Here is a 14,511-nt window from a genome sequence, read left to right on the forward strand (position 1 = left end):
CAAATCAACTGATAGGGAAGATACTCAGAATCAAAGGGATGGGGCCATTGATATGAAAACGAAAATGGGATTGTAGCCAAACCTAGTTAAATATCCTCGCACAGTTTTGAAATGTATGAGCCCACAGATGAACACAAGAGAAAAATGTATTTGACAGAATTATGCCCCGATTTTGCCATCAGAGGGCGATACCAACACTTCCCTTTGAGGTCAAGCCTGCCTGTACAAAGACAGCTCTGGGGGTGGTTTTGTAGGTATTTAAGACATACAATTACATTTCCACTGCCAGTGCCATTCTCCTTGCACTCATAATACAATGTCTAACAGCAGCTAGTATTAAGGGACACATTATTTTCAAAGCTGATTCCAAATATTAACTTTAAGTGTGCATCATAACATGGGAAGACCCACTGTGGTTTACAGTGCAACACTGGGACGTTTAGGAAGCTTTTCCTGTTTATAGGACAGCTGTAGCAATTTGATGAACAGAGGATACATCATGGCGAGGCACAAGGGAGACAGCATTTGAGATTGTGACAGTGGAAACTACCTTTGGAGCTCCCCATATGCAGCACAGAGGAGATGGCAAGCTGTTCCTTGTTTAAAAGCACCAGGAACAAATGCTCTCAGTTTGCACAAGCTGCATTCCCATAATAATAAGTGGTAAATACTGTTCCTGCGGCTGGTGTGAGAAAGCAGCAGGATTATTGGTTGTAGGACAGGTCTAGTGAGTGGAAATTGGGGACAAGACAATGTCAACTAGCTGGTGCCACTGCCAAAGACAAGCTTGACCGCATCCGGAGGAAAGCACCTGATGAACTCCTGGGTGCCCCTGCTCCAGGCTGAGGCTCCTGTGTTGCACTAGGCACAGGGTATGAGTCTCTACTGAGATAGCAGAATCAAACTGGCTGGGATCACCAAGACCTAGAAGTTGTGTCCGCAGCACTCCTATGGCAGGATTTGTTGCATTCCAGATTTTACCATGGCTCTAGGAGCAGCCGGGCTCAGCTCTGTAAGTGTGGGGAGGAAGCAGTAGCAATGGCTGGGGTGGGGAGCTGAGAAGCACCTCTGAGGAGCCCCCTGTGCCAGGGGCCATCCCAGGCGGCACTGCAGTCACCGCAGGAAGCAAGAAATGGCACTCGCCTACGGGAACAACGTGAGGACAGGCCATGACTCCAAAGCTGAGGGAGGGCCTGGACTTTCAGACTTCCTCTTCCCAGGTCTCTGGACTATGCAGATGAGCTCAGACCCATGAGTTTCATTGCTCTTTCATGGGCCCAGCAGCGTCTGTCCATCTGTTTGCTGCACTTTGCTCAGGTGATCCAGTGGCAAAGCCTGTAAGGGCGGGCTGGAGATCACAAGAGTATGTACCTCTGCAGCATCTCCAGCCCTCTTGCTTCCTTCTGCACAGATGCCTTGGCCATACTCCCCGTGCACCTCTTGGGAGGTTTTACCACCACCCCTACAAGGCTGTGGTATCTGCTCCCCACACTCACCTGCCCCTGTGGTGGTGATGACTTTCGGCTTGCTGCGGGCACCATCTCCCTTGGTGGTGTAGGCAGCGACTGTGACGGAGTAGGTGGTTTCTGGCAGCAGGCCTCCAATGACCGTCTCCTGGGAGCGCATCCACGAGGCGGAGAAGAGGCAAACGAGAAGAGCAAATACTTGTTACTGGAGTTAGCAAAAGGAAGGCACTGGGGTCAGCATCTCCAACAGCAACACACCGACACACTCGCTGGCTCACGCTCATGCATCGCACTCAAGCACACACGTCTTGCACAGAGCCAGCAAACAACAATCACTGCCACTCCAACACTCACCTGCCTAATTTCAACCCCTGCCTCTAACACTTGGCCTTTTCAGGGACCCACCAGCAACCTGTGTCAGCAGCTGCGCTCTCCCACGGCTTCTGCCAAGAGGGAGATCTGCTCCAGAGATGGTCCTGTGTGGAGCCAGAGCCACCCTGCCTCAGCAAGTCTGAGAGTAAGAGGACTGTGGAGCTGTGAACCAGAGCAAAAGCCAGTTCAGCTGGCTGCGGAAACCTCTTGGGGGCTAATTTGGGGATTTTAAAGTTGCCTCTTGCAGCAGAGCCGCAGGGAGCACAGAGAAGCAACACAGGCAGCAGCACGGCCACGCCAGGCGGGAAGCCCTGGGCAAGGAGGAGCACCTGCAGCGCTACAGCACCGTGTTCACCCTCCCTGCCAGGCACGGTGTTGTAAGGATGGGATGGGGTCAGCGCAAGGCGTTGGCAAGACCTGGAGGGAAAACCCTGCACCGTGGGAGGTCTGGGAGGAGGGCGGACTCGGCAGGGTGCTAGCACCCTTGCATGCTCTGGCTTCCTCTGGGCAGGAGAAGGGCATGGCTCCGCACTTCAATTTGAGATCAAAGAGGGGAGCACCGCTCCTCCCTCCTGGCCTCCAGCGGCAACATGACTTGTGCCAAGCCCAGTTGGCCAGGCCTGCAAACGAGCAAGCACAGTGAGCTCAACAGCTTCCAGCAGATGTCTGCGAGCTCAGGGCAGGTACCCCTGAACTGCGTTCATCTGTGGGTGCTGTGAAAGCCATTAGCACTAATAACCCATCACGTCAGGGAGCAAGAGACAACCGGACTGGAGAAGGGGCTGGGGAAGCTTTTGGAAAGGAGGCAGAGGCTCCGGGTTGGTTATTTACCCTTTCAGACAAGGAGAAGAACAGAGATTGAGAGGGTTAAGCTCGAGTTGCTGAGGACAGGCAGCATGGGCACTGTTAGAGGCTGCTCTCGGGGTCTGATCTCTGCCCGGGGGACCCCTGCCAGCTTGAGGGGTATGAGGGATGCCTGTGGTTGCTCTCAGAGCACAGCCAGTCTCCCATCACTCACAAACACCCACACTATTAAACCTGCTGATTTCCAGTCAGTGCTGCTGGTTCAGGTTACCTGCCCAGGCTTACTCATCAAAATCACCATGTTACCGTTGTGGAACCAGCCAGCCCACAGAAAAATCAACAAGCACCAACAAGAACCCCACCAAAATCACCGTGTGAACCACAGTCCGATCCCAACTCCGCCCCTGCAGCAGATCGTGTGTGCGGGTGAGTGGACACGCAGTCCGATCGGTGCCAATGGACCCACGGGGGAAGCACTCACACAAAACCTGCAGACTCTGAACATCCCAAGAGAATTACCTCCTCCCAAATCCATGCAAAGAGAAATTCTCACGCAAAAGCATGCCACCAGGAGCAAAGCAAGTGAGCTCCAAGGAGGGGAGAGAGACGAGGGATGGATGAAAGAAGGTCTGATTGCGTAATGTAAATACAGCGCTGTCATGACAAAGCCACTCCAAGCGAGAATCCTCCATATAAAGCAGGAGGAGAAATGCATTGTGCCAGGGAAGCTCACAGTAGGGCACATAATTGAATTGCTGACTCTAAAAAGGTCATTTTCTAGTTTGTTCCTCCAAATTTATATTTCAAAATTATGTGGGAAAAATTGGATTTAACTGTTTAAATGTGATTGTTTTCTTATTACTATCTGTGTTTCAGCCAAAGGTCACGGTTGAGAGTGTAGGTTATTTTTCATGACTACGATCAATGTGGTTTAAAGATTATGTATCTAATTTTACCGTGTAACTCAGTGGGCCAACTACTGCAGAAAGTAGGATGCACCTCCTGAGTCGATCACTTGAGCCTGCCTAAAACTGTACGGCAACAAGCTGGAAATACAGATTATAGGAAATGTCAATTGCTTTTCTGCATTTATTAGCAATCTAAATGCCAATTTTCTCTGGATTTGCTGCTTGTGGAAGGTTTCACAATGTAACTCTCCAGCCTCATTAAGGGAGTGAAAGGGATGTTTTGACAGCACTGTGTCTACAAAATTCACAAATCGATTTACCAAACCCCTCTTTTCCAACCTGGAATACACACAAGTGGTACTTACATGGTCGACGGAGTCCTCAGCTCTCCACTGACGGGGGAGAAAGGAAGGAGGAGAGAAAAATGGAGACACAGAATTTTAAGGGGCAACGTGTAGGAAGGGGATGACGATGACGACAACAGCAGGGGTTAGCAGGACTGGGTTGGGGGATTACAACACTTATACACAGAGGGTCACTTGGCACAGGCTGTGCCAAGGGAAGAAATGGCATAGAGCAATTTTCTACATGCCGCTAGCCTGCGCAGTAGGTCTGAGATCATTCACACAAACAGGGGCAAAGAGCTTCCTTCTCGTATGGATGGAGAGGTCACCACTTCCTAACTTTGCAGTCCTTTCTCCTTCTGGCTTTGTCTGCACTTTTCTGCCTCTTCCACGAGCAGAAGCAAGAAGGGACAGCTTGCACCAACAAGGCTCTGGGGCTGACTGCTGCCCCACAAGTCACTCACAACAGTTTTGTGGCCTAATCTCCAGTTTCTGTCCTAGTGATCCTCCAGCCACCATCTCCTGTTGAGAACCAGACTTCAACACACAAAACTCAGAGGGTACCCTCTGCAGGGAAGCACCAATGCAACATTTACAGATCTTCTCTTTCCTGTATCATTTGCAAGAAAATGCTCTGGGGACCTCAGAAAACCGAGCAGTGCCGTCTTTTGTAAACAGTGCAAGAGAGGCTGAGATCTTACACAGAGCTCCACACTAAGCTGCTCTTCTCTGACGGCACTGCGTGGCTTGGAGCGAGGCTCAAACCAGTGCATGTACTGAGGAAACAGCTTCTCACTCCCAATTACACAACACCAAACGGCAAACACTCATTTGCAAAGAGCAGCCCTGCAGGTAAGACTTCTACACAAACCATTTCCCAGCAAAAGCTCATGTGGATTCCCAGCCATGGCAGCTCAATTAGGGCTCTGAAGAGGGAACACACAGGTTTCTGGCTGGATTTGGGATTCTAAGGCATCAAAGCTGCATTGGGGTGGTGAGACTTAGCAGACCTTGGCTGCTGCCACGCATGCCCGTAGCACTGTTCTTTGTGGTCGATGCACCAAAGTAAGGTTTGCAGAGATCACAGCGAGCTCTCTGAGCCAAGGTGATGCGTTACATCTCAGGTTACTAAATCTGCCTGGAGGAAGCACTGGTCGATGGGTTCAAGCACAGAGATGAAAGTGGAAGATAGGTATTATTGCCCCTGACTCACAGTGTGAGCCTTGGCAAGCCTTGCTTCTGAGCCTGAGCTGCCAGCTGTGAAATGGTGCTCAGATGCTGACTTCTTCAGGACACCGTGAAGCCCAGCTAACACTGCTGAAGTGCCTGGGAAACTGCAAGTGCGGCAGAAGTACTAAATGGTATTAAAGCTACAAGTTGCCTTTTGTACTCAGGCTATTTGAGGTGGCTTTCACAGGCTGCAGCCTATCACAGTGGCAGAGTAATCTCCTCAGCAGTAAAATACATGGCATACCTTCAAAATATTTGTTATTTTATTCTCTAAAATCAGAAAGAAGCAGCTATTGGAGAAACGTTCTTCTAGATTTTATTATAGTTCACTTATTTGATGCCATGAGACTGCAGTAGAATTATCCCCCTAAACCATCTCAAAATTTAATTTCAGCAAAGAGGTCAAGTTGTCCCTAAAGACTTCCTATAAAGCCAAGGCCCTCACTAAGTATTATGGTCACTAAAGGCCCTCTTTCCACACACATCTTGGAGTTATTTCTAGTGTTGCATGCTTAGATGAACCCAAGTCATTACTGTTGACGTCCTACCTGCGCCAGCCAGCCCACACCATGGTCAACAGCCACATGCTCTGCCCTGCTGATCTAAAACCTGGCAAAAGTCTTGCTGCAGGAAGGATACGAGGCCTGGTAGCTCTTTCTCCCAGAAGTACACTTTTGCTCCAATACCATGTCCCTGGTGGATGGGGGCCATGTGGATGGTAACACCCCAACCCGCCTCCATGTAGCTGTAGGAGCAGAAGGTGACACCCCACTGCAACGAACACTGGAGCAGACCCAGGCTTAGGAAGCTACTGCATCTCACAGCCTCTCACACCACAGCAGGGAGTTTATCAACCACTAGGATTTTAGACCAAGCATTTAACGTTCAAACTCTGTTTGCTCTTATGTTTCAGTGGACTTTAATCTTGCATCAGAGAGTGCAAAGAAACGCCTTGAGATCTGTGCTGAAGGAGTAACAGTGAAAAGCCAGGCCTGCATAAATACCCTGGTATAAATTCAGTCTCATTATGAAAATATCATCTGCAGATCAAAACACTTCCTTCCTTAAACTAGCTCAATTGCTTCTTAACTGTTTAAGGTTGGTCAGTAAGACAAATTGATCTGAAAAGCCCAGGAGCTGTCATAAAAAGAACTCAGACAGTGCTGTGTGCATAAGGCAGGATGGCTCAGGGAAGTGCTAAAGCTAACCGTGTGTATTTATGGCAGCTGCAATGCTTTAATGTTTCATTTTACACTTCAACACCGCACAGCATAGTCATGTCTCACCAGGGAATGGCTGTTTTCCCTGACCATGGCTCTTGCAAAAGACAGACTCAAGCCCTCCTAAACAGCCCCAACTATGGGAAGTGGATATTGCAGTTTTCCTGCAGATCCTTCTCCTCTCTGCTTCAGTGACTGTGGCACAACAGTGAAACTCCAGATGTAAACTTGGGTGCTCAGCTTGTGGGATGCGGAGGGGTCTGAGGGCTCCAGAACTTCACCTTTGTCCATTACTGAAATGCCTCCTGGATGATGCCTTTCAGTTTTGTTCCACTTACGAAGCAGAGTACCTCTCACCTCCACACCAGACTCTTACCTAGATGAGTACACATGCATGAGGAGTTGTTCCAAGTAGATTCAGATAAAGATCCTTGACTATCACCCAGAGAAAGAGGGAGGCTGTAAATTCCTCTGTGTTATGCCTGGGGTGGGCACTGCCCAGGGAGAATAGGGTCTCTGCTTCCCCTTTCTCCTTTGATCTCAATCCAACAGCTTGAAGTGCTTGCTGTTACTTCTTCCTGCTCTTCTGGAGCAAGCTGGTGGGATGTGCACTCGGTCTGCATGCTGGATGGAGAAGTGCTACCTGCGAAGACCACACAATCTTCCTGTCAGCCTGCAGCCCTTCTTGTGGGCAGCACACCTCTCCCCTGCCATGACTCTGTTTGCAGAGCAGGAGAAGAAGGTGGCAGGAGTCCCTCCTCCACAAAGCCTGACCCAGCTGTACCCAGCTGTACCCAGCCAGCTCCCAGCAGAAGAAGCATTGCAAAGCTCTCTGGGCAGGCTGGATCTGCAGAGGGCTGTAAGCAGCCAAGACTCATGTGCAGAACGCATCCCCAGAGCGATGCAGGCAGCAGGTTCCCTGGCAAATATGCTGCACAGTTGAGGGCAGGAGCAGTTGTCGAGGCCACATTGCAGCATGGGGAGAAAGTCCCCCCTCAAGACATTCCAGTCTGGGCTGAGGACAAGCAGGCTGGGAGCAGGACACTGGATCAACAGCCAGATTCACGCAGGGTCTAGCTGCCTGTCTTGGAAAGAGCAAACAAGAGTCATGCTTGCATGGGAACCTGAAGAGGAAGGCCTGTCCTCCCCTGGCCCTGCTGCCTCCTTTGTGCCCGGTGCTCCAGACTCAGCACTGCCGCCTGGCGCTGCTCAGCACTAAGCTCTGCAGGGCACATAGGACTGGTACCTGGGAAGGGATGGAGGGGATCAAGCCCACTGCTCCTCCTGATACACTGCAGCTGCCCAGGGATTGGAGACCAAGGAAAGCAGGTGGGCCCCTGCCCTCCCCTGAAGAACCTAGTGCTTGGGCCCCATGGCCCTGCTATCCCCTGCTCCCTCAAGCCAGCAAGGACTTGTATGAGAGCGGTGGAGTGCAGCTGAGACCCTGCACTGGTGCCCCTGCTCCTTTCAAAGGCACTCTCTCAGTGCTCGGATGCATTGTGCACAAGACCCAGGGCACAGAAATGAATCTTCTGCCATTGCCCACCATGGGACCTGGCTGAGCCATGATGGGCAGGGCCTGTGCAGGAGATGGTGCGGATATCTGACCCAGCTCTGCGGCCATACACACGCTCTCCCTGGGCGGTCCTCCACAGAGCATGGTCACATTTGCTTGTCCATCAGGAGGTGAGAGCTCAGACTGGAAGGCACAAAGAAGTCTGACGCAGGTAATCAGTCACAGGCGCAGCCACAGAGGGGAGGGAGAGGCCTCAGCTCCATCGCAGGACCTTCCTAACAACTGATTACTCTCCCTAGGCAAGAGGCTGTAAAATAAAATGTGATCTCTCCAGCACCAGGGCCCCCACTTCTCTGCTGATGTTTTAGTCCTTTCCACTCAAATGGTTTTGAAAACTCAGAATCTATATTATCTGCATAGCTAACATCTCCATTCCCTTTCCTTTTTCCTTTCATCTTCGTTTACTCTCTCTCTATTTCTCATCTTCAATCAGGAAAAATCATGAGTCAGCTTTAATACCAGTGTCTTCATACCATCTGCAGGAAGCAGATTATGTGGTACATACCTACTCAAAATCAGCAGACAGGCTGGCTAGGCAGGAGGAGGGGCTCTGCCTACACATCCAGAGAATTTCTTCTCTGACCCCAGATTTTCAATCAATTTAATTCTCTCCTTGTGCACTGGTATAAATGTTTATGAATGTTTATGAGTACTGAACTGTGGCTATATTCTGGTCATCTTCATCCTGTGACCTTCAGGGACAGGTGTTCCAGTGAATCTTTTGTTTTCTTCCATAGAAAATAACTCTTCCAAGACTACTCATTAAAGTTTGATCTGGCACTGCTGTACTGAAAGATGGCAGCTCTTACAGGGTTCTTCAGCTTCTGGAGCAGACGTATTTCATCACAAGCACAGGTCATGCCTGGCTTCTCACTCTTTTGGGAAATAAAGATCTCTTCTGCCAAGTCAGTGAAACCTCTTCCCTGCAGGGTCATTATTAGTGTATCCCAAGAGTGACGTGACTCCTTCAGAGTAGTCACTTCTCTGCAACTATCTTTTGGCCTTCACTTCCAGCCAAAAATTACAGCGGATGAGTTCAGCACCATACACACCAGAAAAAAAAATAATCACAGCAATCAAGAACTTTCCCACATAAATTCACCAAATACGAAAGACTGGTAAGTGGTCTGTCAGGCAGGAAACTTCAAGCAACTTGCCTCCTTGATGCACACATTCAAAAGAATGCAAAATCCAGCACTCCTTGGAAAGTTTCTGGCTCTGGCATCCTCATTCCTGCACATTAGCATGGGGTTTCTCTCTCTGAAATGTGTGAGTAAGGAGTGAAAGCAGAACTGGCTTGGCAAGCATAAAATATTTGAAAACACCAACAAGAACAACATTGCCAACTTTGCCCACCTACGCTTGGGACCAACCCATTAACTCCAAACTCCAGCTGAACAACACAGCATCAATTGTTCAAACAACACAGAAGATTATATCCTCCTGGAATAAGTAAAGGCCAGTAAGCAGCTTTTCTAACGATTGAAATAAAGCAACATCTGAAACATAAACAGACGTGCCCCTGACAACACTGCAAGGACCCTCAAAGCATTTTCTCTCTTTAAAGTTTTCCCCTTCCACATTATTACTGAGTTTTATCCTTCAGAATATGAATGGGGAGTAAAGCCACCTCTGTGCACTGCACTCCCCACTGACAAACGTATAAATGATTCACAGCTGCATTCAGGAGACAGATCAATTAATCGTTGCAGCTCTCCAGTATTTATATTGGGCATCATTCAAACAAGCCAGCTCCGAATCGATTACTCATCGCTTCCAACAGCAGCAGATCCTGTACTTCATTTATACGATTATCTTTGTTGAGAACAGCATGGGTCATCCAGGACGAAGGATCCTTGCTCCAAAGAAGAGTTGTATTTCATCACAGACAGGGCACCAAAAACTTCCCTGGACCTTGGTAAAGAGGCAACTACGCATTGCTGGGCTGAGCAGAGTGCATAACCATGCCTGGAGCACTGTGTGGGAACAGGGCCTCAGCTCACAGCCGGTGAGGTATCCAGGAGATCGCACAAATATGAGCAGATTGTTGTACGGGGATTGCAAAGGACAAAGTAATTTACAGGCGACGTGGGCCTGCACCTCACTCTTTTTTTTCTCCCCCCCCCCAGCCTTTCCCAGACTCAGTTGGCTTCACCTACAGTTTGGTTTCAAGAGGCAATGAAAGGTCAAGTCCCTGCCTTGCAAAAGCAGGAAGGAAGGGAGGCTTTGCTGAGCCAGAGGAGGGCTGCCCTGCCTGGCGTGCTGTGCCCACCCAACGGTGCAGAGCCACCCCTGTGCCCCACAAGCAGGCAGCACCCCGGTGGACTCTGCTGAGAGAGAAGCTTCGCCCTGAACATAGTCAGCAGCACGAAAGAAGCAGACTCAAGGCTTATTTAAAACTCTCCAACGGTTTATAACCTGACTGACAAAACACAATTTGCTCCAGCTGGAGTCTACACAGGACGTGGCAGGCAGAGAGAGGTACATGTTGGAGAAGGAGTAAGAGAGGAGCATCGTCCAATACATCATCTTTCCTACAGCAATCCTCTCCTGATTAAACTTTTTACCCATTAGTAAGCCACAGTTTAGGGATAAACTGTTCGCCTTGCTCAGGCAGGGCTGAGTCCCCACACTCTGGAGCTGCAAGGAGGCCAAGAAATACTTGGATCCATCCAGCCTGGCCCTCTGCGGAGAGGGAAGGTGCCATGCCCGCCAGCCTGTGGTCCCCACACTGTACCTGTGCTTCCGACAGCATGACGTCCTTGATCACTGGCTGCCCTCGGGGCTCGTTGTTTTCCAGCTTCACGTACGTAACCTGGTACCCGCGGATCTGCCCGTGCTGCTTGTTGGAGATGGGCAGCTTCCAGCTCACCCGGATGGCAGTCGAATTCACAGACTCTACCTCCACCTTTCGCGGTGGGGCACTGGGCACTGTAACACACACAGGATGGACAGTTAGCAGGTACCACACAACTGCTGTCAGCGACCTCTCACTCCTTTGCTGTCTTCCCTCCACCTCATTGCAAGGACGGCCCTGCTGGCACAAGTTCCCTGTACCTGCCCAGGAAGTCATGCTGCAGTTTTCCAGGGTGACCATATCCCCGACCCCTTCCCAGCATCCAAGCACTTTTGCTACTCTCAGTAGGAAAAACCATGACTGTGATATGCAGGAGCACCCCTAATAAAAGCCACTGTGCACTCAGACCCAAGGTCCATCTAGCCCTCTCTTATCTCCAGCAGTAGGGGAGTAAGGAAGAATACAAGAATGTAACAGAATATAAAGAATATGGTAACCACCTGCAGCTCAGGGTGCCCTGTGGCAGAGGCAGGGGTTTTGAAGCCTTCTTTGCATCCTGCCTGTCACAACAACTCCTCTCAGATCCCTCTGCATACATCTAAACACAGTCCAACAGCCCCAGGTAGCGTGACTGGGCGCCAAGCCTGCCTCGCGGGGAGCCCTGGTACCTGCCACCAGCCAGAGTGCACACGCGCTCTTCCACTGTGACAGCAAGAGGTTAATGAGGGGGAAAAGCACCATCCTAAAACAGTAACCCAGAGCTCAGAGACAGCAGTCACTGAACTCAGCCAGATAAAGGGGCCCATGGGGATTGTGACAGCTCTGGGGACTGTATTTCATGCATGGCCAGCTGAATGCTTTTTGATAATAAAATGAAAAATTACACTGCCCAGAAAATATCAATTTTCTTGCAAGGTGAGGCCCGTTTAAAAATGTATTTATACCCTATTTACCATTTGGAAAAATTACCTCCTTATTACTTTTTGCTCTTGCATTGACTGTGACAAAAATGTCAGTGCTAAAAAATTAGCTTCTCAGTTGCTCCTGGAAAGCTCCTTCCAGCTGAAGCAGCGAGGAGCAGAGGTGTGCATTCCCTGTGGAGGATACCGCTGCTACGTGAGTGCCCGGTACCCAGGTGAAGGACCTGGGCTCCACCCTAGCACCTCTGCTGCAGGACTCCTTCCACCCTCCACTGCCTGGGAAAATCCAGGGGTTTGGAACCCCATATGCCCCAATTCTCAACACAGCAAGAACTAATCAGTATTAAATAATTAGGGATGGATAACTGACAAGCAGACATAATGAGTATTGCTATTTCAACCAAGTAGATGGGAAGAAACAGCTACCCAGCAGGTAAGCACAGTTTTTAAGCCACAGGGCAATTCATTATTTTCCCCAGATGTCCTTCTTAATTGTAGATAATTAAATAAAATAGAGAAAGGAGGAATGGAGCATTTTAGTACCATGAGGCCAGCTCAAGGCATGGGAATGGAGGGGGCTGTGCTTGAATAGTTACCACCTTCTGGCTGGAACAGCCTATGCTGTAATCCACAATTCACTCAGTGCACTGACCTTGCACAAGCCACAGGGCTCTCCTGCCCTAGCAAGACACCTGCCCACACATACAGTTGGGAGTCCAAGCGAAAAACAAGATCCTCCCTGAGAACCAGACAGAAGCTGTGTGTTGAGCTCTGCTGGCAAGAGAAGGCGGGAGGCCTCGGCAGGACATGATACGGGGATGTTGCGGGGACACGAAAAGATGTGAATGTGAGCAGACCACAGTGTTTCGAGGAACACTATCCTACCCTATTATGGGAAGTATGTGCTGCGTCACGAACAACAGGGGAAGTTCAATTTTTCAGATCACGGATTAGCATTTCTCATTCCTTCATCATGGGAATGCTGACGCTCATCACTGAGCATCAGCATGTTGGAGGGATATGAAATCACTCCTGACAGCTAAGCTGGAATGTCCAACCACGGTGCCTGAAAACTAATTGAGAGAGCTTGTTGTGACATTTCTGGGGTAGCAGCTTCCCCTGGGCTACAACTCTGCTGAATGAGAACTGAAGCAAACAATACAGGCAGCAGGACACACACAGATGTGTTTGCCAGCCCAGGAATGCAGTCAGCGAGCATTCCCAGATACCACTTCCAGAGCGACGGAGACGTGGGGGACAGTGGCAGCCCATTTAGGGAAACTGTAACATGTCTGGTTTCAATTTGCTACGCTGACTAGGCAATGCAGAGATCATCCTTTCTTTGCCTGAATGCTGCATCTCTTTCTTCTCCCTTTAAATCTGCAGCTTCTGGGGTCAGCATAAAGCCATGGAAGCTCCTACTGTCACCCTGAGCTCTGGCACTTTCAAAGGAAATGGCTTAAGTCATGATGACATAACTGACAGCCCTGCTAATACAAAGCAATTTGTCTTTAAAGCTGTCGTATCCAGTAAAGTGTTCTGTACATGCGATATTCTGACTCTTGAGCGGAAGAGCAGATTTATATAAGCTGTGGCTTGCCTGGAAGCTGGGGCAGGAAGCAGCTTTCCTGCAATATCTACAAGTTTCAAATGGATTTCTTTTCCCCTCTTTAGTTTGCTGGATTTCAGGTCAACACGTAAACTTTAAGTCCTGATCTCACAATGTGAGAGAAGACTTTGGCTGGGAGAACTCACGTTACCTTCAGTAAAATGGAAACCACCACCACCAAACACTAGAAAGCCAAAATGGCAAAGCAGTGTAATGCCTCCTCATGTGCACAGGAAGCACTGCTAGCACACACAGGACCCTTGTGGGACCATGCCGGGACATCTGACCCACAGCCTGGAGGCAACCATCGTATCAGAGCAAGGGCCAACAGAGCAATTCCCCTACCCCACCCCAGGGCAACTGTGGAGACCCACTCCCTGGAGCAGCTGACCAAAGCGCTGCTCCCGACAGCCTCCGGTCCTGCCTGAAAAGCACTCCCAGGCCAATATCCCCACTCCTTTCCCGCCCTTTTCCAGCAACTCAGCTAGGAGAGTCCTGGTTACCCCAAGGCAGTAGCTGAAGGAGCTGCTCAGTAACACCTACCATCCTCGTCAGTGCGCACGTGCACGGGGATGCTCTCCGGTCCTGGCCCCACATCGGTGTGAGCCCTTACCCACACCTTGTACTCGGTCCATTTCTCCAGGTCCTTGATCTCCCAGCTGGAGTGTTCCCGTCCAATGCCATCCACCACATGCTTGGTGTTGTCATCTCCTTCCACTGCCTGGTATGCAATGGAGTACTGGGTGATGACCCCATTGCGGCTCTGGGCAGGCGGTGGCACCCAACTTACCCGGATGGTAGTGGAGCTGGTGCTTACACACTCGACTTCTTGGGGTGGGGCGGAGGGGGCTGGGGATAAATAAATGAAGTGGGGAGATGAAGGGAAATGAGTGGAAGGACAAACCAAAATGCACAGGGAACTTTTACCCAGCCAACTGAGCACTGAACATACACATGGAAATTCAGCCCGTAGCTTCCTGGACTACTGCCTGCCTTCCCTGCAGATGATCAAAGATGGCACTAGGGGCAATTTGTATTTGAAAGCCTGATGAACAGCATGGAGACAAAAGTGCTATTCTGCATCAGAGAACACCTCTTCCCAAAGCGATTCTGGACGCTCACTTTACCAAACACAACAAATGGCAGTAAAGGAAGGGGCCGGGGGGAGAGAGAGAGAGAAACTGGTAGGGAGAAGAAAGATGCTTTCGGTGAAGATCTGAAGCAGATGGAAACCAGAAGAGATAGGAAGCTACAGAAGGCAAGAG

The 14,511-nt window shown here is 50.0% G+C and overlaps 1 protein-coding gene across 16 annotated transcripts in view; it reads right to left on the minus strand.

Moving 5' to 3' along the window:
* Positions 1–14,511, minus strand: part of PTPRF (protein tyrosine phosphatase receptor type F) — a 396,981-nt gene that overhangs the window by 52,451 nt on the left and 330,019 nt on the right. For 8 of the 16 annotated variants that reach the window (XM_076340381.1, XM_076340388.1, XM_076340384.1 and 5 more), the window contains 4 exons: positions 13,790–14,095; positions 10,658–10,851; positions 3,916–3,942; positions 1,497–1,614 (listed from right to left, as the gene is read on the minus strand). In XM_076340381.1, coding sequence (XP_076196496.1) covers positions 1,497–1,614; positions 3,916–3,942; positions 10,658–10,851; positions 13,790–14,095 — 645 coding nt within the window. The remainder of the gene's footprint in view (positions 1–1,496; positions 1,615–3,915; positions 3,943–10,657; positions 10,852–13,789; positions 14,096–14,511) is intronic. The other 8 variants (XM_076340396.1, XM_076340395.1, XM_076340390.1 and 5 more) reach the window with 3 other exon arrangements.

Source organism: Aptenodytes patagonicus, chromosome 5 (assembly GCF_965638725.1).
Source record: "Aptenodytes patagonicus chromosome 5, bAptPat1.pri.cur, whole genome shotgun sequence".
NCBI classification, from domain to species: domain Eukaryota; kingdom Metazoa; phylum Chordata; class Aves; order Sphenisciformes; family Spheniscidae; genus Aptenodytes; species Aptenodytes patagonicus.